Below are 22,929 nucleotides of genomic sequence, written 5' to 3' on the forward strand. Positions count from 1 at the left end.
AAGAAAACTCTAGACCACCTTTACTCCACACACAGAGACGCGTACAAAGCTCTCCCTCGCTCTCCATTTGGCAAAGCTGACCATAATTCTATCCTCCTGATTCCTGCTTACAAGCTAAAATTAAAGCAGGAAGCACCAGTGACTCGGTCTATAAAAAAGTGGTCAGATGAAGCAGATGCTAAACTACAGGACCGTTTTGCTATCACAGATGGGAATATGTTCCGTGATTCTTCCGATAGCATTGAGGAGTACACCACATCAGTCACTGACTTCATCAATAAGTGCATTGAGGACGTCGTCCCCACAGTGACTGTACGTACATACCCCAACCAGAAGCCATGGACACCAGGTAACATTCGCACTGAGCAAATGGTAGTGCTGCCGCTTTCAAGGAGTGGGACTCTAACCCGGAAGCTTATAAGAAATTCGGCTATGCCCTCCGACAAACCATCAAACAGACAAAGTGTCAATACAGGACTAAGATCGAATCGTACTACACCGGCTCTGAAGCTCGTCGGATGTGGCAGGGCTTGCAAACTATAACAGACTACAAAGGGAAGCACAGCCCAGTGACACACATTTACCAGATGAGCTAAATAACTTCTATGCTCGCTTCGAGGCAAGTAACACTGAAACATGCATGAGAGCATCAGCTGTTCCGGACGACTGTGTGATCACACTCTCCGCAGCCGATGTGAGTAAGACCTTTAAACAGGTCAACATTCACAAGGCCGCAGGGCCAGACGGATTCCCAGGACATGTACTCCAAGCATGCGCTGACCAACTGGCAAGTGTCTTCACTGACATTTTCAACCTCTCCCTGTCTGAGTCTGTAATACCAACATGTTTCAAGCAAACCACCATAGTCCCTGTGCCAAAGCACAATAAGGTAACCTGCCTAAATTACTACTGACCCCGTATCACTCACGTCTGTAGCCATGAAATGCTTTGAAAGGCTGGTCATGGCTCACATCAACACCATTATCCCAGAAACCCTAGACCCACTCCAATTTGCATGCCGCAGCAACCGATCCCTTTCACACCTGGACAAAAGGAACACCTATGTGAGAATGCTATTAATTGACTACAGCTCAGCGTTCAAAACCATAGTGCCCTCAAAGCTCATCAGTAAGCTAAGGACCCTGGGACTAAACACCTCCCTCTGCAACTGGATCCTGGACTTCCTGACGGGCCGCCCCCAGGTGGTAAGGGTAGGTAACAACACATCCACCACGCTGATCCTCAACACGGGGGCCCCTCAGGGGTGCGTGCTCAGTCCCCTCCTCTACTCCCTGTTCACTCATGACTGCACGGCCAGGCACGGCCAGGTTCCATTCTGGGTTGGAGCCCATTTTGCCATTCACTCCCATTTTGCTATACACTGCCTAAAGGCGGCACAGCCATCTCTGAAACATCTGTCTCCGGGATTAAGTACGGCCTCGGATCTCTGCCTGCACGTATCATGACCTCCTGGAGGGGGGGGGGGTCGGCTAACAGGCTGTTTGTTTTCCGATTCGGTCCAGTCTCAGGTCCTGGAATTGGCTCACTCCTCCAGTGAGGAGCCAATCAAAATATGAGACGGCACTCCGGTGTCTTGTTGCCAGTAACCCCACCACCTGGAGTCAGCAACTGGTCTGGGTGGAATATGCAAGGAACACTCTCCCCTGCTCAGCTACTGGACTATCCCCCTTCGAATGCTCCATTGGGTATCAGCCCCCACTCTTTCCAGAGCAAGAAGTGGACGTCAACATACCTTCAGCCCAGATGTTCGTCCGCCGCTGTCGGCGTACCTGGAGAAGAGCTCGGGCGGTTCTTCTCAAGACCACTTCCAGGTATCGTCGACAAGCGGACCGCCACCGTACTCTGGCTCCTCGCTATCGGGTCGGGCAGAGGGTATGGTTGTCCACTCGGGACCTACCCCTCTGGGTAGAATCCCGTAAACTTTCCCCCCGTTTCATTGGTCCTTCCCCCATTTCTAGAGTCATTAGTCCCACTGCTGTCTGTCTGTTGTTGCCCCATACCCTCCGTGTTCACCCCACTTTTCATGTGTCCAGGATTAAGCCCTTGTCTCACAGTCCTCTGTTTTCTGTTTTTAGGCCCAACCCTCCCCCCGGGTCATCGATGGCCAGCCAGCGTATACGGTGAGACGTCTCCTGAGGGTTCGACCACGGGGCAGGGGTTTCCAGTACCTGGTTGACTGGGAGGGTTATGGCCTGGAGGAGAGGTGCTGGGTTTCTGCTAAAGATGTCCTGGACCCGACCCTCATCGCCAATTTTCACCGCCGACACCCCGGTCAGCCAGGTATGTGCCCAGGTAGGACGTCAGGTGGTGCCCCTAGGTGGGTACTGTCACGCCCTGATCTGTTTCACCTGTCCTTGTGATTGTCTCCACCCCCTCCAGGTGTCGCTTATTTTCCCCAGTGTATTTATCCCTGTGTTTCCTGTCTCTCTTTGCCAGTTCGTCTTGATTGTTTCAAGTCAACCAGCGTGTTTTCCCCATGCTCCTGCTTTTGCTATTCTCTCTTTTGCTAGTCCTCCCGATTTTGACCCTTGCCTGTTTTGTGGACTCTGTACCCGCCTGCCCTGACCTTGAGCCTGCCTGCCACTCTGTACCTCCTGGACTCTGATTTGGTTTTGACCTTTTGCTTGTCCACGACTATTCTCTTGCCTACCCCTTTTGGTACTAATAAGTATCAAACACTCAAACCATCTGCCTCCCGTGTCTGCATCTGGGTCTGGCCCTGAGCTCTTATATCGAGAGCATTCTGACGGGTTGCATCACTACCTGGTATAGCAACTGCTCGGCCTCTGACCGCAAGGCGCTACAGAGGGTAGTGTGTACGGCCCAGTACATCACCGGGGCCAACCTTCCAGCCATCCAGGACCTCTATACCAGGCAGTGTCAGAGGAAGGCCCTAAAAATAGTCAGACTCCAGCCACCCTAGTCATAGACTGTTCTCTCTGCTACCGCACGGCAAGCAATACCAGAGCGCCAAGTCTAGGTCCAAGAGGCTTCTAAACAGCTTCTACCCCCAAGCCATGAGACTCCTGAACAACTAATCAAATGGCTACCCAGACTATTTGCATTGTCCCCCCCCCCCCTTCTACGCTGCTGCTACTCTGTTATTATCTATGCATAGTCACTTTAATAATTCTACCTACATGTACATATTACCTCAATTACCTCGAAACCGGTGCCTCCGCACATTGTCTCTGTACCGGTACCCCCTGTATATAGCCTCACTATTGTTATTTACTGCTGCTCTTTAATTATTTGTTATTCTTATCTTTACTTTTTTAAGGTATTTTCTTCAAACTATATTGTTGGTTAAGGGCTTGTAAGTAAGCATTTCACTGTAAGGTCTACTACACTTGTTGTATTTGGCGCATGTGACAAATAAAATTTGATTTGACTTCACTAACGCTCTTGTGGCTGAATGAAAGCAAGTCCCCTCAGCAATGTTCCAACATCTACTGGAAAGCCTTCCCAGAAGAGTGGAGGCAGTTATAGCTGCAAAGGGGGGACCAACTCCATATTAATGCCCATGATTTTGAAATGAGATGCTCGACGAGCTGTTGTCCACATACTTTTGGTCATGTAGTGTATGTTGCTATACAGTATAGTTGCAAGTGATTCTGGCCTGAGGTAGCCTATAGACTGCTCTTGCGCAAAGAAATATATACAGTGGCAAGAAAAAGTATGTGAACCCTCTGGAATTACCTGGATTTCTGCATAAATTTGTCATCAAGTCACAGCAATAGACAAACAACTAATAACACAGAAATTATTGTATTTTTCTTGTCTATATTGAATACATCATTTAAACATTCACAGTGTAGGTTGGAAAAAGTATGTGAACCCCTCGGCTAATGACTTCTCCAAAAGCTAATTGGAGTCAGGAGTCAGCTAACCTGGAGTCCAATCAATGAGACAAGATTGGAGATGTTGGTTAGAGATGCCTTACCCTATAAAAAACACTCACATATTTTGAGTTTGCTATTCACAAGAAACATTGCCTGATGTGAACCATGCCTCGAACAAAAGAGATCTCAGAAGACCTAAGATTAAGAATTGTTGACTTGCATAAATCTGGAAAGGGTTACAAAAGTATCTCTAAAAGCCTTGATGTCCATCAATCCATGGTAAGACAAATTGTCTATAAATTGAGAAATTTCAGCACTGTTGCTACTTTCCCTAGGAGTGGCCATCCTGCCAAGATGACTGCAAGAGCACAGCACAGAATGCTCAATGAGATTAAGAAGAATCCTCGAGTGTCAGCTAAAGACTTACAGAAATCTCTGGAACACGCTAACATCTCTGTTGACGAGTCTACGATACGTAAAACACTAAACAAGAATGGTGTTCATGGGACAACACCACGGAAGAAGCCACTGCTGTCCAAAAAAAACTGCAAGTCTTACATTTGAAGTCGGAAGTTTATACACCTCAGCCAAATACATTTAAACCCAGTTTATCACAATTCTGACATTTAGTCAGAGTAAAAATTCCCTGTCTTAGGTCGGTTAGGATCACCACTTTATTTTAAGAATGTGAAATGTCAGAATAATAGTAGAGAATGATTTATTTCAGCTTTTATTTCTTTCATCACATTCCCAGTGGGTCAGAAGTTTACATACACTCAATTAGTATTTGGTAGCATTGCCGTTAAATTGTTAAACTTGGGTCAAACGTTTTGGGTAGCCTTCCACAAGCTTCCCACAATAAGTTGGGTGAATTTTGGCCCATTCCTCCTGACAGAGCTGGTGTAACTGAGTCAGGTTTGTAGGCCTCCTTGCTCGCATGCGCTTTTTCAGTTCTGCCCACAAATTTTCTACAGGATTGAGGTCAGGGCTTTGTGATGGCCACTCCAATACGTTGACTTTGTTGTCCTTAAGCCATTTTGCCACAACTTTTGAAGTATGCTTGGGGTCAATGTCCATTTGGAAGACCCATTTGCGACCAAGCTTTAACTTCCTGACTGATGTCTTGAGATGTTGCTTCAATATATCCACATAATTTTAAATTCCTCATGATGCCATCTATTTTGTGAAGTGCACCAGTTCCTCCTGCAGCAAAGCACCCCCCACAACATGATGCTGCCACCCCCGTGTTTCACGGTTGGGATGGTGTTCTACAGCTTGCAAGCCTCCCCCTTTTTCCTCCAAACAGAACAATGGTCATTATGGCCGAACAGTTCTATTTTTGTTTCATCAGACCAGAGGACCAGACGATTCTCCAAAAAGTACGATCTTTGTCCCAATGTGCAATTGCAAACCGTAGTCTGGCTTTTTTATAGCGGTTTTGGAGCAGTGGCTTCTTCCTTGCTGAGCGGCCTTTCAGGTTATGTTGATATAGGACTCGTTTTACTGTGGATATAGATACTTGTGTACCTATTTCCTCTAGCATCTTCACAAGGTCCTTTGTTGTTGTTCTGGGATTGATTTGCACTTTTCGCACCAAAGTACGTTCATCTCTAGGAGACAGAGCCCGTCTCCTTCCTGAGCGGTATGACGGCTGCGTGGTCCCATGGTGTTTATACTGTACAGATGAATGTGGTACCTTCAGGTGTTTGGAAATTGCTCCCAAGGATGAACCAGACTTGTGGAGGTCTACCATTTTTTTCTGAGGTCTTGGTTGATTTCTTTTGATTTTCCCATGATGTCAAGCAAAGAGGCACTGAGTTTGAAGGTAGGCCTTGAAATGTATCCACAGGTACACCTTCAATTGACTCAAATGATGTCAATTAGCCTATCAGAAGCTTCTAAAGCCATGACATAATTTTTTCGGGAATTTTCAAAGCTGTTTAAAGGCACAGTCAACTTAGTGTATGTAAACTTCTGACCCACTGGAATTGTGATACAGTGAATTATTAGTGAAATAATCTGTCTGTAAACAATTGTTGGAAAAATTACTTGTCATGCATAAAGTAGATGTCCTAACCGACTTGCCAAAACTATAGTTTGTTAAAAAAAATTGTGGAGTGGTTGTAAAACGAGTTTTAATGATTCCAACCTAAGTGTATGTAAACTTCCGACTTCAACTGTAAGTTTGCAAAAGTGCATCTGGATGTTCCACAGTGCTACTGGCAAAATATTCTGTGGACAGAGGAAACTACAGTTGAGTTGTTTGGAAGGAACACACAACACTGTGTGGAGGAAAAATGGCACATCACACCAACATCAAAACCTCATCCCAAATGTAAAGTATGGTGGAGGGAGCATCATGGTTTGGGGCTGCTTTGCTGCCTCAGGGCCTGGACAGCTTGCTATCATCGATGGAAAAATGAATTCCCAAGTTCATCAAGACATTTTGCAGGTGAATGTAAGGCTATCTGTCCGCCAATTGAAGCTCAACAGAAGTTGGGTGATGCAACAGGACAACGACCCAAAACACAGAAGTAAATTAACAACAGAATGGCTTCAGCAGAAGAATATACGCCTTCTGGAGTGGCCCAGTCAGAGTCCTGACCTCAACCCGATTGAGATGCTGTGGCATAACCTCAAGAGAGCAGTTCACACCAGACATCCCAAGAATATTGCTAAACTGAAACAATTTTGTAAAGAGAAATGGTCCAAAATTCCTCCTGACCGTTGTGCAGGTCTGATCCGCAACTACAGAAATTGTTTGGTTGAGGTTATTGCAGCCAAAGGAGGGTCAACCAGTTATTAAATCCAAGGGTTCACCCTGCACTGTGAATGTTTACACGGTCTGTTCAATACATGAACACGTATAATTGTTTGTGTGTTATTAGTTTAAGCAGACTGTTTGTCTATTGTTGTAACCTAGATGAAGTTCAGATCAAATTTTATGACCAATTTATGCAGGAATCCAGGTAATTCCAAAGGTTTCACATACATTTTCTTACCACTGTACATATTCTCTCAATAGACTACTTGTCTGTATGAAACAGTACAGTATACACAAGGTAACAGATTGCAAAAACACAATTTGATTTTATAAATCGGTTGATTTAATGTTATGTGCTGACAAGACAGAGAGATGATTAGTATAAAAACTGACACAGCTTAACATAGACATTAGCATGGACAATTGTCTATCAGATACAGTAAGAATCGTGTGAACAGAGTACTGCTCTGTACTCAGAACAAGTGAAAAGGCAGTTCATAACATTGAATAAATATGCATCCAAAGCAGATCAATGGGCCAATAAAAGTTAGTATAAAAATAGAGAATATAAGTATTAAGTTATGAAAACATCTATTCATATTAAAGCTAAACATTTGGATCACCCAAGCATTTTTCATTTCCAGTATATAAAACTATTTACAGTAAATCCATGGAAGACTGATTATACAGGAGTGAATACAGTTCAGTTCAGACCCATTTTATCCCAGCAATCACTCAATCACATTTATTTATAAAGCCCTTTTTACATCAGCAGATGTCACAAAGTGCTATACAGAAATGCAGCCTAAAACCCCTAACAGCAATCAATGCAGCACGGTGCCTAGGAAAAACTCCCTAGAACGGCAGGAACCTAGGAAGAAACCTAGAGAGGAACCAGGCTCTGAGGGGTGGCCAGTCCTCTTCTGGCTGTGCCGGGTGGAGATTATAAGAGTACATCGCCATTAAGGACAGATTGTTCTTCAATCTGGCCTAAAGCAGACTTTTCAGATTTCTAAAAAAGGAAATTATGAACAAATAACCATTTAAAATGATACATGCACCAACACTACAAACTTTATCAAGATATATAAAATAGAGAATATACATAAATATGCATTGAATTTGACTTTACAACAATGATTTTGGTACCACACACAGGTGGAAAAATAAATGACAACAAATTCAAAAAAACAAATGTGGTTGATAATTACTATTTCTTAATAGGTTACAGTATGTACAAAAAGCTTCTGGTTGGTCTGTTAATTATTATAAAATAGAGAGACGTCTGTACTTGACAGATAACAATCACAGTGAATTGTCAAAAATAGTAAATCACATTAGATTGGATTCCAGAATACCATTTCATATACTGTACAGTGCTTGTGGTAATCTATTGTCTCATATTGACACATTATATTGTAATGATATGCAGTAAGATGCAGCTTCTGAGAACTCAAGAGACACGGTACATACGGTACATATGTTACCACATGTAGCTGCATATCGTTACAGTCTATAGCAGGGCTGCCCAATCCTGGTCCTGAAGGGCCGAAACACTACTGGTTTTCATCCTCTCCTAATCAGGGACTAATTCAGACCTGTGACACCAAGTGAGTCCAATTAACTACCAGGTAGAAACAAAAACCAGACGTGTTTTAGGCCCACCAGGACCATGATTGGGCAGCCCTGGTCTATATCCTACAGTGCACATTCACCATTTTGATGCTTCATAGAGGTGACAGATTAAAAGGTAGTCTATAATATTTACAAAACTATATAAAATCATCATAAAAGCTTAGGCTTTCAGCTTATTGCTGAGGATTCCTGAGATGTTATGAGCACCCAATGAAGGAATACCCCTCGAATCAGGCACTGATTTAAACCTAGGACACCAGGTGGGTGTAATTCATTATCAGGTAGAAAAGAAAACCAGCAGGCTCCGGACCTCGCGGGGTAAGAGTTGAATACCACTGGAATACAGTATCACACTAAACTAGTCAATATGCAACAGACTGTCTAGCAGGCCTACTCTAGACACTTCAGCAATATGAATAGACTACTTTTAATCCGTGGATTACCCTAAACCAAAACACACTGGCAGCCCTTAGGGAAGTGCCTGTAGCAATATTTACTAAATGCCTGTTTTAGTATATTCCTTGTTTACTTCAGTGGCAATTCTACCTAAGAAAGTTACATAGAGGAAATCCCCAAAACTGATTTTCACCAAAAATAAGAAAAAGTGTACAGCAATTCAAAAATGATATAATGAAACAAGTTGTGCTCCCCGCTAACCCTTCAAATATTTTGTCAAACTATCTTAACTGCGCCTCACCCACACCTTCAAAAACCTGCATAGACCCATCGTGATTGGCTCATAGGTAAAAGGGCAGTTTTACCTCCCCCTCTCCAACCAGTTGGTTTAGCTCTTCACAGCCCCCCATGGCTGCAGAGTGGCATAAGGCATGATGAACTGCGGGGGTGGCTGAGGCAGGACGTAGTAGCCGAACGCTGGGGGAGGCGGAGGCGCGTATATTGTGGTGAGGAACACAGGACCCTTCTTCTTGTACGTTGTGGGCCACACAGGGGCAGGGTGGTAGAAGTACTGCTGAGAGGTGGGCTGGAGCTGGAGAGAGAGCGAACAGAGGGAGAGAAAGATCTAAGATAGGATTCTGATTTATAGTTAATCTTCATATCAATAATCAGATAGTACTTAGAGAGCACTTCTTCTGGATGTGTAGGATCTGGTGCTACGTGAATCCACGTGTCCACAGTGCTACATTGCGGATGTCAGAGATGGAGATGTGGTTCCACATTAAGGTAATGTAGATTAACAGAAAAGTTCTTACCAGTGATTTGGTGACGTTCTGTTGAGCATGCTCCACCCTGAACCTGTCCCGAACCCTGGGCATCATGGCAATCACACAAGGTATGCCCTCCACCTTTTCTTTCTTTCCCCCTTTCTCTTTCTTCTTCTCCTCATCTTTTCTCCCCACCGTCTCTCCATCCTTCCCCTCCTCCTCTGTGTCGCTGGAGACAGTAGAGCCACAGTCAGACGAGGTGGCGGAGTGGTAGTCGGACGTATCCAGGTCAACATCTTTGTCTCCTTTCACATCTTCCTCATCTTCCTCTTCTCCTTCTTTGAAACGAGCTACTGTGAAGTACCTGCAGTTCTCCCCTGACCTGTGAGAGAGGAAAGAGAATACATTAGTTCCTGTAACAAAACCTATAAACAACCTTGTAGCCCTTTCCTGCAGTCAAATGACCTAGTGGCTTCATGGGTGGAATGTTATTAATATTTTTCATAATCAAAAAAGCCGCCGAAAATTGGGTGTTTTTTTTATATTTCAGCCTTCTGTGATGTATATAAAGTGTAATATTGGGATGCAAACTCTAAATTGAATACATTTCAACTCTATATCTGATATGGAACAGGTGTCTTATTTTTTTTAAGCCCATAACCATATGTGTGAGGTGTGTACTTTTGTTTCACAATAGATGTGTTTAAGATTACCAAGAAACACTTTCTGTGACTGTAACGGCTCTCCTCTTCCTCTTCATCCGAAGAGGAGGAGCATGGATTGAACCAAGACGCAGCGTGATACTTAGACATGATATTTATTTAGACACGACAAAACAACGAAGACAAAAAAACGAACTATACTTGAATTAACTAACAAAATAACAAAACGAATGTAGACAGACCTGGACGTAAGAACTTACATGTAACACGAAGAACGCACAAACAGGGAAATGACTACATAAAAACCGAACGAACAAAATGAACAAACAAACCGAAACAGTCCCGTATGGTGCAACATAGACAGACACTAACACAGGAGACAACCACCCACAACAAACAGTGTGAAAACACCTACCTTAATATGACTCTCAATCAGAGGAAATGAAAACCACCTGCCTCTAATTGAGAGCCATATCAGGTCACCCTTAAACCAACATAGAAACAGAAAACATAGACTGCCCACCCAAACTCACGTCCTGACCAACTAACACATACAAAACTAACAGAAAACAGGTCAGGAACGTGACATAACCCCCCCCTCAAGGTGCGAACTCCGGGCGCACCAGCACAAAGTCTAGGGGAGGGTCTGGGTGGGCATCTGACCACGGTGGTGGCTCAGGCTCTGGGCGAGGTCCCCACCCCACCATAGTCAATCCCAGCTTACTTCTCCCCCTCAGAATGACCACCCTCCTATTCCACCCACCTAATATAAGAGGCAACACCAAAATAAGGGACAGCTCCGGGACAAGGTAGCTCAGGACAGAGAGGTAGGTCAGGATAGAGAGGTAGGTCAGGATAGAGAGGTAGCTCAGGATAGAGAGGTAGCTCAGGATAGAGGGGCAACTCCGAACTGAAGGGCAGCTCTGGACAGAGAGACAGCTCTGGACTGAGTGGCAGTTCTGGATACATGGCAGCTCTGGACGCTCATGACTAGCTGACGGCTCTGGACGCTCATGGCTGGCTGACGGCTCTGGACGCTCATGGCTGGCTGACGGCTCTGGACGCTCATGGCTGGCTGACGGCTCTGGACGCTCATGGCTAGCTGACGGCTCTGGCAGATCCTGTCTGGTTGGCGGCTCTGGCAGATCCTGTCTGGTTGGCGGCTCTGGCAGATCCTGTCTGGTTGGCGGCTCTGGCAGATCCTGTCTGGTTGGCGGCTCTGGCAGATCCTGTCTGGTTGGCGGCTCTGGCAGATCCTGTCTGGTTGGCGGCTCTGGCAGATCCTGACTGACGAATGGCTCTAGCGGCTCCTGACTGACTAACGGCTCTGACGGCTCGGGACAGACGGGCGGCTCTAATGGCTCGGGACAGACGGATGGCTCAGACGGCGCTGGGGAGACGGATGGCTCAGACGGCGCTGGGGAGACGGATGGCTCAGACGGCGCTGAGGAGACGGATGGCTCAGATGGCGCTGAGGAGACGGATGGCTCAGACGGCGCTGGGGAGACGGATGGCTCAGATGGCGCTGAGGAGACGGATGGCTCAGATGGCGCTGCGGAGACGGATGGCTCAGACTGATCCTGTCTGGCGGAAGGCTTTGGCTGCTCCTGTCTGGCGGAAGGCTCTAGCGGCTCCTGTCTGGCGGAAGGCTCTAGCGGCTCCAGTCTGGCGGAAGGCTCTGTAGGCTCATGGCAGACGGGCGGCTTTGCAGGCTCATGGCAGACGGGCGGCTTTGAAGGCTCAATACAGACGGCAGTTCATGCGGCGCTTGGCAGACGGACAGTTCAGGCGCCGTTGGGCAGACGGCAGACTCTGGCCGGCTGAGACGCACTGTAGGCCTGGTGCGTGGTGCCGGAACTGGAGGCACCGGACTGGAGACACGCACTTCAAGCCTAGTGCGGGGAGCAGGGACAGGGCACACTGGACTCTCAAAGTGTACTATTTGCCTGGTGCGTGGTACCGGCACTGGTGGCACCGGGCTGAGGGCACGCACATCAGGACGAGTACGGGGAGAAGGAACAGTGTGTACAGGGCTCTGGAGACGCACAGGTGGCTTAGTGCGTGGTGCCGGAACTGGAGGCACTGGGCTGGAGACACGCACCATAGGAAGAGTGCGTGGAGGAGGAACAGGGCTCTGAAAACGCACTGGAAGCCTGGTGCGTGGTGTAGGCACTGGTGGTACTGGGCTGGGGCGGGGAGGTAGCGCCGGAAATACCGGACCGTGCAAGCGTACTGGCTCCCTTGAGCATTGAGCCTGCCCAACCTTACCTGGTTGAATGCTCCCCGTCGCCCGACCAGTGCGGGGAGGTGGAATAACCCGCACCGGGCTATGTAGGCGAACCGGGGACACCATGCGTAAGGCTGGTGCCATGTAAGCCGGCCCAAGGAGACGTACTGGTGGCCAGATATGTAGAGCCGGCTTCATGGCACTTGGCTCAATGCTCAATCTAGCCCTACCAGTGCGGGGAGGTGGAATAACCCGCACCGGGCTATGCACACGTACAGGAGACACCGTGCGCTCTACTGCGTAACACGGTGTCTGCCCGTACTCCCGCTCTCCACGGTTAGCCTGGGAAGTGGGCGCAGGTCTCCTACCTGCCCTTGGCCCACTACCTCTTAGCCCCCACCCAAGAAATGTTTGGGGTTTCTTCTCGGGCTTCCTTGCTAGCCGCGTACCTTCATATCTCCGGTCTTGAGCTTGATTCTCCGGCTTCCAGCCACGTCTCCTTGCTGCCTCCTCATACCACCGCTGTTGGGCTCTCGCTGCCTCCATCTCCTCACGAGCGCGGCGATATTCCCCAATGTGCGCCCAGTGTCCTTTTCCCTCTAATACTTCCTCCCAAGTCCATGAGTCCTGATCTCTTTGCCGCTGCTCGAACTTGCGCTGCTTGGTTCTGGAGTGGTGGGTGGTTCTGTAACGGCTCTCCTCTTCCTCTTCATCCGAAGAGGAGGAGCATGGATTGAACCAAGACGCAGCGTGATACTTAGACATGATATTTATTTAGACACGACAAAACAACGAAGACAAAAAAACGAACTATACTTGAATTAACTAACAAAATAACAAAACGAATGTAGACAGACCTGGACGTAAGAACTTACATGTAACACGAAGAACGCACGAACAGGGAAATGACTACATAAAAACCGAACGAACAAAATGAACAAACAAACCGAAACAGTCCCGTATGGTGCAACATAGACAGACACTAACACAGGAGACAACCACCCACAACAAACAGTGTGAAAACACCTACCTTAATATGACTCTCAATCAGAGGAAATGAAAACCACCTGCCTCTAATTGAGAGCCATATCAGGTCACCCTTAAACCAACATAGAAACAGAAAACATAGACTGCCCACCCAAACTCACGTCCTGACCAACTAACACATACAAAACTAACAGAAAACAGGTCAGGAACGTGACATAACCCCCCCCTCAAGGTGCGAACTCCGGGCGCACCAGCACAAAGTCTAGGGGAGGGTCTGGGTGGGCATCTGACCACGGTGGTGGCTCAGGCTCTGGGCGAGGTCCCCACCCCACCATAGTCAATCCCAGCTTACTTCTCCCCCTCAGAATGACCACCCTCCTATTCCACCCATCTAATATAAGAGGCAACACCAAAATAAGGGACAGCTCCGGGACAAGGTAGCTCAGGACAGAGAGGTAGGTCAGGATAGAGAGGTAGGTCAGGATAGAGAGGTAGCTCAGGATAGAGAGGTAGCTCAGGATAGAGGGGCAACTCCGGACTGAAGGGCAGCTCCGGACAGAGAGACAGCTCTGGACTGAGTGGCAGTTCTGGATACATGGCAGCTCTGGACGCTCATGACTAGCTGACGGCTCTGGACGCTCATGGCTGGCTGACGGCTCTGGACGCTCATGGCTGGCTGACGGCTCTGGACGCTCATGGCTGGCTGACGGCTCTGGACGCTCATGGCTAGCTGACGGCTCTGGACGCTCATGGCTGGCTGACGGCTCTGGACGCTCATGGCTGGCTGACGGCTCTGGACGCTCATGGCTGGCTGACGGCTCTGGACGCTCATGGCTCGCTGACGGCTCTGGCAGATCCTGTCTGGTTGGCGGCTCTGGCAGATCCTGTCTGGTTGGCGGCTCTGGCAGATCCTGTCTGGTTGGCGGCTCTGGCAGATCCTGTCTGGTTGGCGGCTCTGGCAGATCCTGTCTGGTTGGCGGCTCTGGCAGATCCTGACTGACGAATGGCTCTAGCGGCTCCTGACTGACTAACGGCTCTGACGGCTCGGGACAGACGGGCGGCTCTAATGGCTCGGGACAGACGGATGGCTCAGACGGCGCTGGGGAGACGGATGGCTCAGACGGCGCTGGGGAGACGGATGGCTCAGACGGCGCTGAGGAGACGGATGGCTCAGATGGCGCTGAGGAGACGGATGGCTCAGACGGCGCTGGGGAGACGGATGGCTCAGATGGCGCTGAGGAGACGGATGGCTCAGATGGCGCTGCGGAGACGGATGGCTCAGACTGATCCTGTCTGGCGGAAGGCTTTGGCTGCTCCTGTCTGGCGGAAGGCTCTAGCGGCTCCTGTCTGGCGGAAGGCTCTAGCGGCTCCAGTCTCGCGGAAGGCTCTGTAGGCTCATGGCAGACGGGCGGCTTTGCAGGCTCATGGCAGACGGGCGGCTTTGAAGGCTCAATACAGACGGGCAGTTCATGCGGCGCTTGGCAGACGGACAGTTCAGGCGCCGTTGGGCAGACGGCAGACTCTGGCCGGCTGAGACGCACTGTAGGCCTGGTGCGTGGTGCCGGAACTGGAGGCACCGGACTGGAGACACGCACTTCAAGCCTAGTGCGGGGAGCAGGGACAGGGCACACTGGACTCTCAAAGCGTACTATTTGCCTGGTGCGTGGTACCGGCACTGGTGGCACCGGGCTGAGGGCACGCACATCAGGACGAGTACGGGGAGAAGGAACAGTGTGTACAGGGCTCTGGAGACGCACAGGTGGCTTAGTGCGTGGTGCCGGAACTGGAGGCACTGGGCTGGAGACACGCACCATAGGAAGAGTGCGTGGAGGAGGAACAGGGCTCTGAAAACGCACTGGAAGCCTGGTGCGTGGTGTAGGCACTGGTGGTACTGGGCTGGGGCGGGGAGGTAGCGCCGGAAATACCGGACCGTGCAAGCGTACTGGCTCCCTTGAGCATTGAGCCTGCCCAACCTTACCTGGTTGAATGCTCCCCGTCGCCCGACCAGTGCGGGGAGGTGGAATAACCCGCACCGGGCTATGTAGGCGAACCGGGGACACCATGCGTAAGGCTGGTGCCATGTAAGCCGGCCCAAGGAGACGTACTGGTGGCCAGATATGTAGAGCCGGCTTCATGGCACTTGGCTCAATGCTCAATCTAGCCCTACCAGTGCGGGGAGGTGGAATAACCCGCACCGGGCTATGCACACGTACAGGAGACACCGTGCGCTCTACTGCGTAACACGGTGTCTGCCCGTACTCCCGCTCTCCACGGTTAGCCTGGGAAGTGGGCGCAGGTCTCCTACCTGCCCTTGGCCCACTACCTCTTAGCCCCCCCCCAAGAAATTTTTGGGGTTTCTTCTCGGGCTTCCTTGCTAGCCGCGTACCTTCATATCTCCGGTCTTGAGCTTGATTCTCCGGCTTCCAGCCACGTCTCCTTGCTGCCTCCTCATACCACCGCTGTTGGGCTCTCGCTGCCTCCATCTCCTCACGAGCGCGGCGATATTCCCCAATGTGCGCCCAGTGTCCTTTTCCCTCTAATACTTCCTCCCAAGTCCATGAGTCCTGATCTCTTTGCCGCTGCTCGAACTTGCGCTGCTTGGTTCTGGAGTGGTGGGTGGTTCTGTAACGGCTCTCCTCTTCCTCTTCATCCGAAGAGGAGGAGCATGGATTGAACCAAGACGCAGCGTGATACTTAGACATGATATTTATTTAGACACGACAAAACAACGAAGACAAAAAAACGAACTATACTTGAATTAACTAACAAAATAACAAAACGAATGTAGACAGACCTGGACGTAAGAACTTACATGTAACACGAAGAACGCACGAACAGGGAAATGACTACATAAAAACCGAACGAACAAAATGAACAAACAAACCGAAACAGTCCCGTATGGTGCAACATAGACAGACACTAACACAGGAGACAACCACCCACAACAAACAGTGTGAAAACACCTACCTTAATATGACTCTCAATCAGAGGAAATGAAAACCACCTGCCTCTAATTGAGAGCCATATCAGGTCACCCTTAAACCAACATAGAAACAGAAAACATAGACTGCCCACCCAAACTCACGTCCTGACCAACTAACACATACAAAACTAACAGAAAACAGGTCAGGAACGTGACAGTGACCCTGATTTAGCCCAAGTAAAAGGTTCAATGGTGTAACAGTTTCACTTGTATCAACCCATCTCACTCGGGATCATTTCCTCATTGTAGTGGTCTCACCCTCCTCCTACCGTAACTTGATGAGTCATCACATAGTGGGCAGGTTCGTACAACACATGCATCATGATGATAAATATGGTACCTCCAGAGAGCTGACTGTATGACTGTACAATGAATGATGAATGAAAGCCTTCTTCCTCTGCCTTCTGAGACTGAGTATGTCACCGTCTCACTGTGTGTGTACGTCTGTGCACGTGTGAGTAACATAGTGTGACTCACCGTGCGCACACCTCCAGTGGGTCGATCCACAGCGCAATCTCACATGGGAGGCCCAGCTCGCTGAGTTTGAGCTTGCTCTCCTCACACGCCTTCAGCACCTCCTCATCACACGGCACCCCCTCGCTTACCCTGATGCACCTAAGAGGGGTCAAAGGACAGAAAGCTATTCACCTGTACCACAGTCAACTTATCATCTTCTCAGAGACATCCATACGAAATAACAATCCAGTTACTTCCCTTCTTTAATATTTCACTTCCCTTGTTGTTTACCTGAATGCCTGTCCTTTGTTGGGGTTGTCGGGGTACCAGTGGTCTTTGAATTTGTTGAGCAGAAGTTGCCGCAGCTTTCCAGCAAAAGCGTCAGCTTTGGTGCCATCCAAGCCACCCCGCTCCACGGCTAGGTGTCTCAGGAAATTCACCCCTGCGTTGACCTCTCTCTTCATCGTTTCTGTGAGGAAATAGGTGCAGAAAACATTAGTCTATCCTGTAAAGCTACTCAACTAATTTAGAAGATTTGAACCAACTGTATAGCATGGGAAAAATATTCTAAAACTATAGCGTGTGTGTACAATTCACAAGCCACCACCACTATCAACAAAATTATTTTCTCAGTTCCTCAAACCCTAGAATAGCCCTATTTCACAGTCTACCTTTCAGTCTAATGTAGGGCAGGAGGAAGTCAGCTCCTCGGATAATACCACTTCCTAGAGTATTTAGCCACTGTGTGTTTTCTATTATCATTACCTTCAGACCACACTAGAGGTATATATATGTTCAATGTACGCAAGTCAGACTGGCCTTCTGTTGTTTAAACAAACTGGGAGCCAAAGGTCGTAATTTGTATACAGGCAAACAAGATGCAAATAGACTCATAGGCCATGTTGGCATATGAATATGTCACATGCTTAAAACGTGTCAGATTCAGGTACAGACCAAAGGTACAGTATGTGCCTTCTGATCGATTCAGTCTGTTTCTTCTCAATAGTGCCAGACAGTGTCAGATTGACACAGGGGAGAAGGTACAGTACAACCCCTGCCTACAGTACCAGTCAAAGAAGTGTAATGTTTGCCAGCTTAGCAGAAACGCTGAGCCAGTGTAGCTGATTAGCCATCATGAAACTACGTATGTGAGGAGTGCAAGTGTGTTGACTTCCTGCTCTGGTTTAGTCGAGGTGCGAGGGTTAATTAGTGTTGTTAGTGTAGACCTGACATACAGAGAGTCAGGGAGAATCTGAAAAAAAAACACTGGTTGCATCAGCTTGAGGAAGGCGTGACAATTATATTCCACCTTAAGCATCTTCCCGGAGGTGACAGACTTTGTCTGGTGACACAACTATGTACTAATGGCATTACGTAAACTGTTGAGCAATTATACAGAAACAATTTGTTTCTATAGGTCACAAGTGAAGAAGTAAGTTAATTTCCCTTAAGACCAACATAACAAATAGCTTTACCGTACAGTCCCACCGGGCACAGATGTCAGTTCAACATCTAGTTTTGATTTACATTTGTTTGAGTGTCAACTAATGTGAATTCAATGTGAAATCTGAAGAGAAAAAAAATCACGTCATTGGATTTAGGTTAAAAGTTTGGTGAAAAAAAGACAATGACCTTACGTTGATGACTTTATACAAATCCAATTAGTTTCCCACGTTGATTCAACGTCATCACATTGATTTTGGTGGTTGAAATGACGAGGAAACAACGTTGATTCAACCAGTATTGTCCCAGTGGGGTAGGTTCAGTGAGCTTATACAGTTTGTAACCACGTTATAACTCAGTTGTAGAGATATACCAGATGGTGAGGTAACAAAGTCATATTCAATACATTATTACTTCACAATATTGCTTTCAGATGCTTTTGATGATCACATGGTACTGTGATTGTATCTTATTCAATAACAGAATGCATTTTTCATTAGAACTCTACCAGTACACGGTCACAAGTCCTTGAAGAACTCGGTGTGCCTCAGGATGTTATGTCGAAACTCTCTCCCTCTGTCTCTCTTTCACATAAACACACACGCAGACAGACACAGATACACACTACAAACAGTACCCTCAGTCTGAAGACAACTCTATAAACCTAGCTGACAATGGTTTTTCAGCTAGGATTTCCTGTTTCAGATTGCTGCCATAACTGAAAAGCATTTGCAGGTGGTGCCTCTAGTCTGCACTCTTAAACTGCCTCTTCCCACCATTGGTGGAAAGAAAGAATGTTAGATGGGCAACAGGATATTTACAGTTGGGGGGGGGGGTGGATGGGGGGGGGTGACAGAATGGTATTCCTTTTTACCTTAGGGGTATACAGAAGAAGGGTAGACTATTTGTTCATACATGTGATCTCATCTAAAAATGTGGCATGGACCAATTTCAATGGAATGGAAAAGATTGTTTTCATCACCATGTTGAAACCCAATAGGAATGTCAGTGAGAAGTTACTGATGTGTGACCTTAATTTGAGCCAGTTTGCTACAGCAGGAAAATAATCCTGCATCAACAGGAAATGGGAATTATTATGTAGATTATAATTAATGTACGTTTCTGTAGGGGTTGATACATTTTTTGTAAGGGAAAACTTCAGAAGCCTTTTTAAACCTCAAATACACTAAGTTTAAAATGTCCTGTAGTGCAGAACAGTTCTCCTGCAACAGGGTGACCAAATGAAGATCCTACATCTTTGCAGAAATACAGTAACACAGACTGTTACAGACACAGACTACCGACTCATCGCATTTGTTCTGACTGACTAGTTCCCAGTCTGACCACTTCTCTAACTTCACAGCCACATAATGTCTTTCAGTCTAATAATATCGACCACAACTATCGCCACATGTTTGTTATTTTTCAGACTGCACAGCAACATATAGATGTAGGATCTTAATTTGACCTGTATTGTCACTCGATCGTGGTTAGGCTATTAGCTGACCAAAGGTAGGCTACATGAAAATTGTAATATTGTTAATATAACTGTGTGTTAGTGTGCTCCTCTGTATTTCCTGCGGTGCATTTCAGCAACAACAGAGTGATCAAATTAAGATTCTACAACTGTAGAGCTATTTCTCAAAAGTGTAACTAACAGACACATATTTTGGCCACTGCTGTACATCACTGAGGACATTGAGAGGCAAATTGAGAGACATGAGCATCTCTGAACTTAGTAATGTGGTTCTTGTGCAGTATCTAGGCCAGGGCATGTAATGGCGAGGGTTATCAAGTCAACAGGTGGTGAGAAGTTTCATTCTGTGCGATGCTCCACTCCACTCTGCAGTCTAGTGTGAAACCTCTTACAGCTCAGAGAGCTGACCTCATGTTAGATGATGGCCCAGTCATTTACTGGTTGCCTCATCTGTCATCATAAACTTTGCATATTAAAGTGCCATTATCGCTGTCATGACTAAATCATTCACTACCTTAGTTAGACCGGATTGATGTGGACATTGCTCATGATTAGATTAGAATATGTTAGGGCCACTGAGACCAGAATTAAACATCTCCCTGTCTATAAATTACATTTTTCAGTTAAAAAATGTAATGCCATGAACAGACCCTCATCTATGTCCTAGATCTGTGTGTCCTAGATCGGTGGTTCCCAAACTTTTTATATTCCCGTACCCCTTCAAACATTCAACCTCCAGCTGCGTACCCCCTCTAGCACCAGGGTCAGCGCACTCTCAAATGTTGTTTTTTGACGTCATTGTAAGCCTGCCACACACACTATACGATACATTTATTAAACATAAGAATGACTAAGTTTTTGTCACAACCCGGATCGTGGGAAGTGACAAAGAGCTCTTATAGGACCAGGGCACAAATAATAATCTACAATTTTGCTCTTTATTTAACCATCTTACATATAAAACCTTATTTGTTCATCGAAAATGGTGAGTAACTCACCACAGGTTAATGAGAAGGGTGTGCTTGAAAGGATGCACATACCTCTGCAATGTTGGGTTGTATTGGAGAGAGTCTCAGTCTTAAATCATTTTACACACACAGTCTGTGCCATTATTTCGTTTTCATGCTAGTGACGGCAGAGAATCCACTTTCACATAGGTACAAGTTAAAAAAGAATATCCCGAGTGATAAATCCAGTAATGTATACACCAATGGTGGCACTTTAACTGGGGAGGGCGGGCTCATAGTAATTGCTGGAACAGAATTAATGGAATGGTTGATACCATTCCATTCACTCCATTCATTATTATGAGCCATCCTCCCCTCACCAGCCTGCTCTGGTACACACACTTAAAGTTAAAACAATACGTTTTGAGAAACATTTTGTTTTTTAAACACAACTGAAAACTTCAAGGAGTTGGTCTGATGTGACGTTATTGGCATCCTCTCTTGCTTGAGGGAAAAATAGAGGACATCAACCACCCGAGCCACGGCCTGTTCACCCTGCTATTATCCAGAAGGAGAGGTCAGTACAGGTGCAGCAAAGGTGGGACCGAGAGACTGAAAAACAGCTTCTATCTCAAGGCCATCAGACTGTTAAATAGCCATCACTAGCCGGCTACCACCCAGTTATGCAACCCTTTACCCTAGAGGCTGCTGCCCTATGTACATAGACATGGAACCACTGGTCACTTTAATAATGGAACACTGGTCACTTTAATAATGGAACACTGGTCACTTTAATAATGTTAACATACTGTTTTACTCATTTCATATGTATATACTGTATTCTGTATATACTGTATTCTAGTCAATGCCACTCTGACATCCTAATATTTATATATTTTTTAATGCTTGTGTGCATTGTTGTGAACTGTTAGATACTATGACACTGTTGGAGCTAGGAACACAAGCTTTTCGCTACACCCACAATAACATCTGCTAAATATGTGTATGTAACCAATATAATTTTATTTGAAGATGAAAGCCCCCCCGTACACTTGTTCGATGTCATGACATACCTGGACCTCCTATTGAGATGTGCCTTTTGGTAAGTAAATCAGGTGATAAAGAGGTGAAAATTAACCTGGGTGTGTCTTTAAGTCAAGTCAGATCTGTAGGTAAATTGCATTTACATGCAGATCAACCATTCCAGAAGCAGAGTCTTTGAGTGACAGTACACAGTGGCCCACTGCCTCTAACAGACAAAGCAGTAACACTGAGGTGTTGATATTGCAGCAACCCCTGTATTGATCTTTGTGTAAAGACCGAGACATGACCTCTCTACAGCCCAATAACAACATACATGTCAGTCCATGTTGTGCAAGTTTGAGAAAGTTGACATGGTGTCCCAATAATCTGAACCAGTCCACTGAGCCTAACACAGTTCCATAACCTATATAATAAGATGAGTGGACACTGGCAGTGAGAAGCTTCTGTGTTATACATGCTGTCTGTATTTCTTTAAGACCAGTTAATTAATATCTGTTGTTGTGTAATATGGCTGCTTGGAATATTATGGTTATAGCACAGTAATGTTATAGCAGCATATACAATACATGAATTAGATTGTTGGCCCATGCCATGTGGTGAGTCTTGTTGATAGTAAGTTCATGTAAATTGCAAGAAAACAGCTAAAACTTCAGATCTAAAAGAGTGGATTTGAGTGTTCTATAACCCGGCCACGTGCTTCCTGAGCCCATGGAAAGAGTCCACACTGCAGAGATTGGATACATTGTAACACTTGAACTCAAGTGATTGCTATAATGTAACTTGTGAAGAACATTAAATGGTTATCATTTAGAGATCACACATCCTATAGGCTACACGTCAAACAGATTTCAGATTGGGTTTTCCGTTCAGCCCGTGGTTTTTGTAATTTTCCGCGTTGTGGTGTCGACTTTTTCTTTTCTTTTTTTCTCGTTCGAAAACATTGAACAGGGGAGTGGGTTCTCAACGCGGAAATCCCCCCCATGTAATTGGAAATTCAAAAAGTTTACTTGAATAGATTCTGCGATTATCCTAAAGATTACGTTTTCATTGTTTAAAATATACAAACTTAAATAATATTCCGATTTAGGAATAAAAAAGCTAAACAACAATTAAACTAGGCTACAATTAAATTATTACATGCTACAAGGACTGTCGTGGTGAGTAGGCTGTTGTAATTGCTGTAATTTCTAGTCATTAAGCAATATATTCCCTAAATAATAAATACATTTACAACGTGTGTAATAACCAAACAATAACCAAGTTATTTAAATCACATGT

The 22,929-nt window shown here is 46.4% G+C and overlaps 1 protein-coding gene across 1 annotated transcript; it reads right to left on the reverse strand.

Moving 5' to 3' along the window:
- Window positions 1–6,947: 6,947 nt before the first annotated feature.
- On the reverse strand, window positions 6,948–17,489 carry LOC120048568 (maternal B9.15 protein-like). Its single transcript, XM_038994654.1, has 5 exons — window positions 17,412–17,489; window positions 17,032–17,209; window positions 16,762–16,899; window positions 9,474–9,807; window positions 6,948–9,250 (listed from the first exon to the last, which is right to left on the reverse strand). The coding sequence occupies exons 2-5, from the start codon at window positions 17,202–17,204 to the stop codon at window positions 9,047–9,049; spliced, it is 849 nt and encodes a 282-aa protein (XP_038850582.1). The 5' UTR covers window positions 17,205–17,209; window positions 17,412–17,489; the 3' UTR covers window positions 6,948–9,046.
- Between the last annotated feature and the right edge of the window lie 5,440 nt (window positions 17,490–22,929).

Source organism: Salvelinus namaycush, chromosome 5 (assembly GCF_016432855.1).
Source record: "Salvelinus namaycush isolate Seneca chromosome 5, SaNama_1.0, whole genome shotgun sequence".
Taxonomy (NCBI): Eukaryota; Metazoa; Chordata; class Actinopteri; order Salmoniformes; family Salmonidae; genus Salvelinus; species Salvelinus namaycush.

What these genes read in the sequence shown, in the direction of transcription:
- LOC120048568 (XM_038994654.1), bottom strand. Translation starts at nt 17,204, where the DNA reads ATGAAGAGAGAGGTCAACGCAGGGGTGAATTTCCTGAGACACCTAGCC. An exon ending in AACAAAGGACAGGCATTCAG is followed by an intron (nt 16,900 to 17,031) that starts GTAAACAACAAG and finishes GACCCCTCTTAG; the next exon opens with GTGCATCAGGGTAAGCGAGG. An exon ending in CCACTGGAGGTGTGCGCACG is followed by an intron (nt 9,808 to 16,761) that starts GTGAGTCACACT and finishes CCTCTCTCACAG; the next exon opens with GTCAGGGGAGAACTGCAGGT.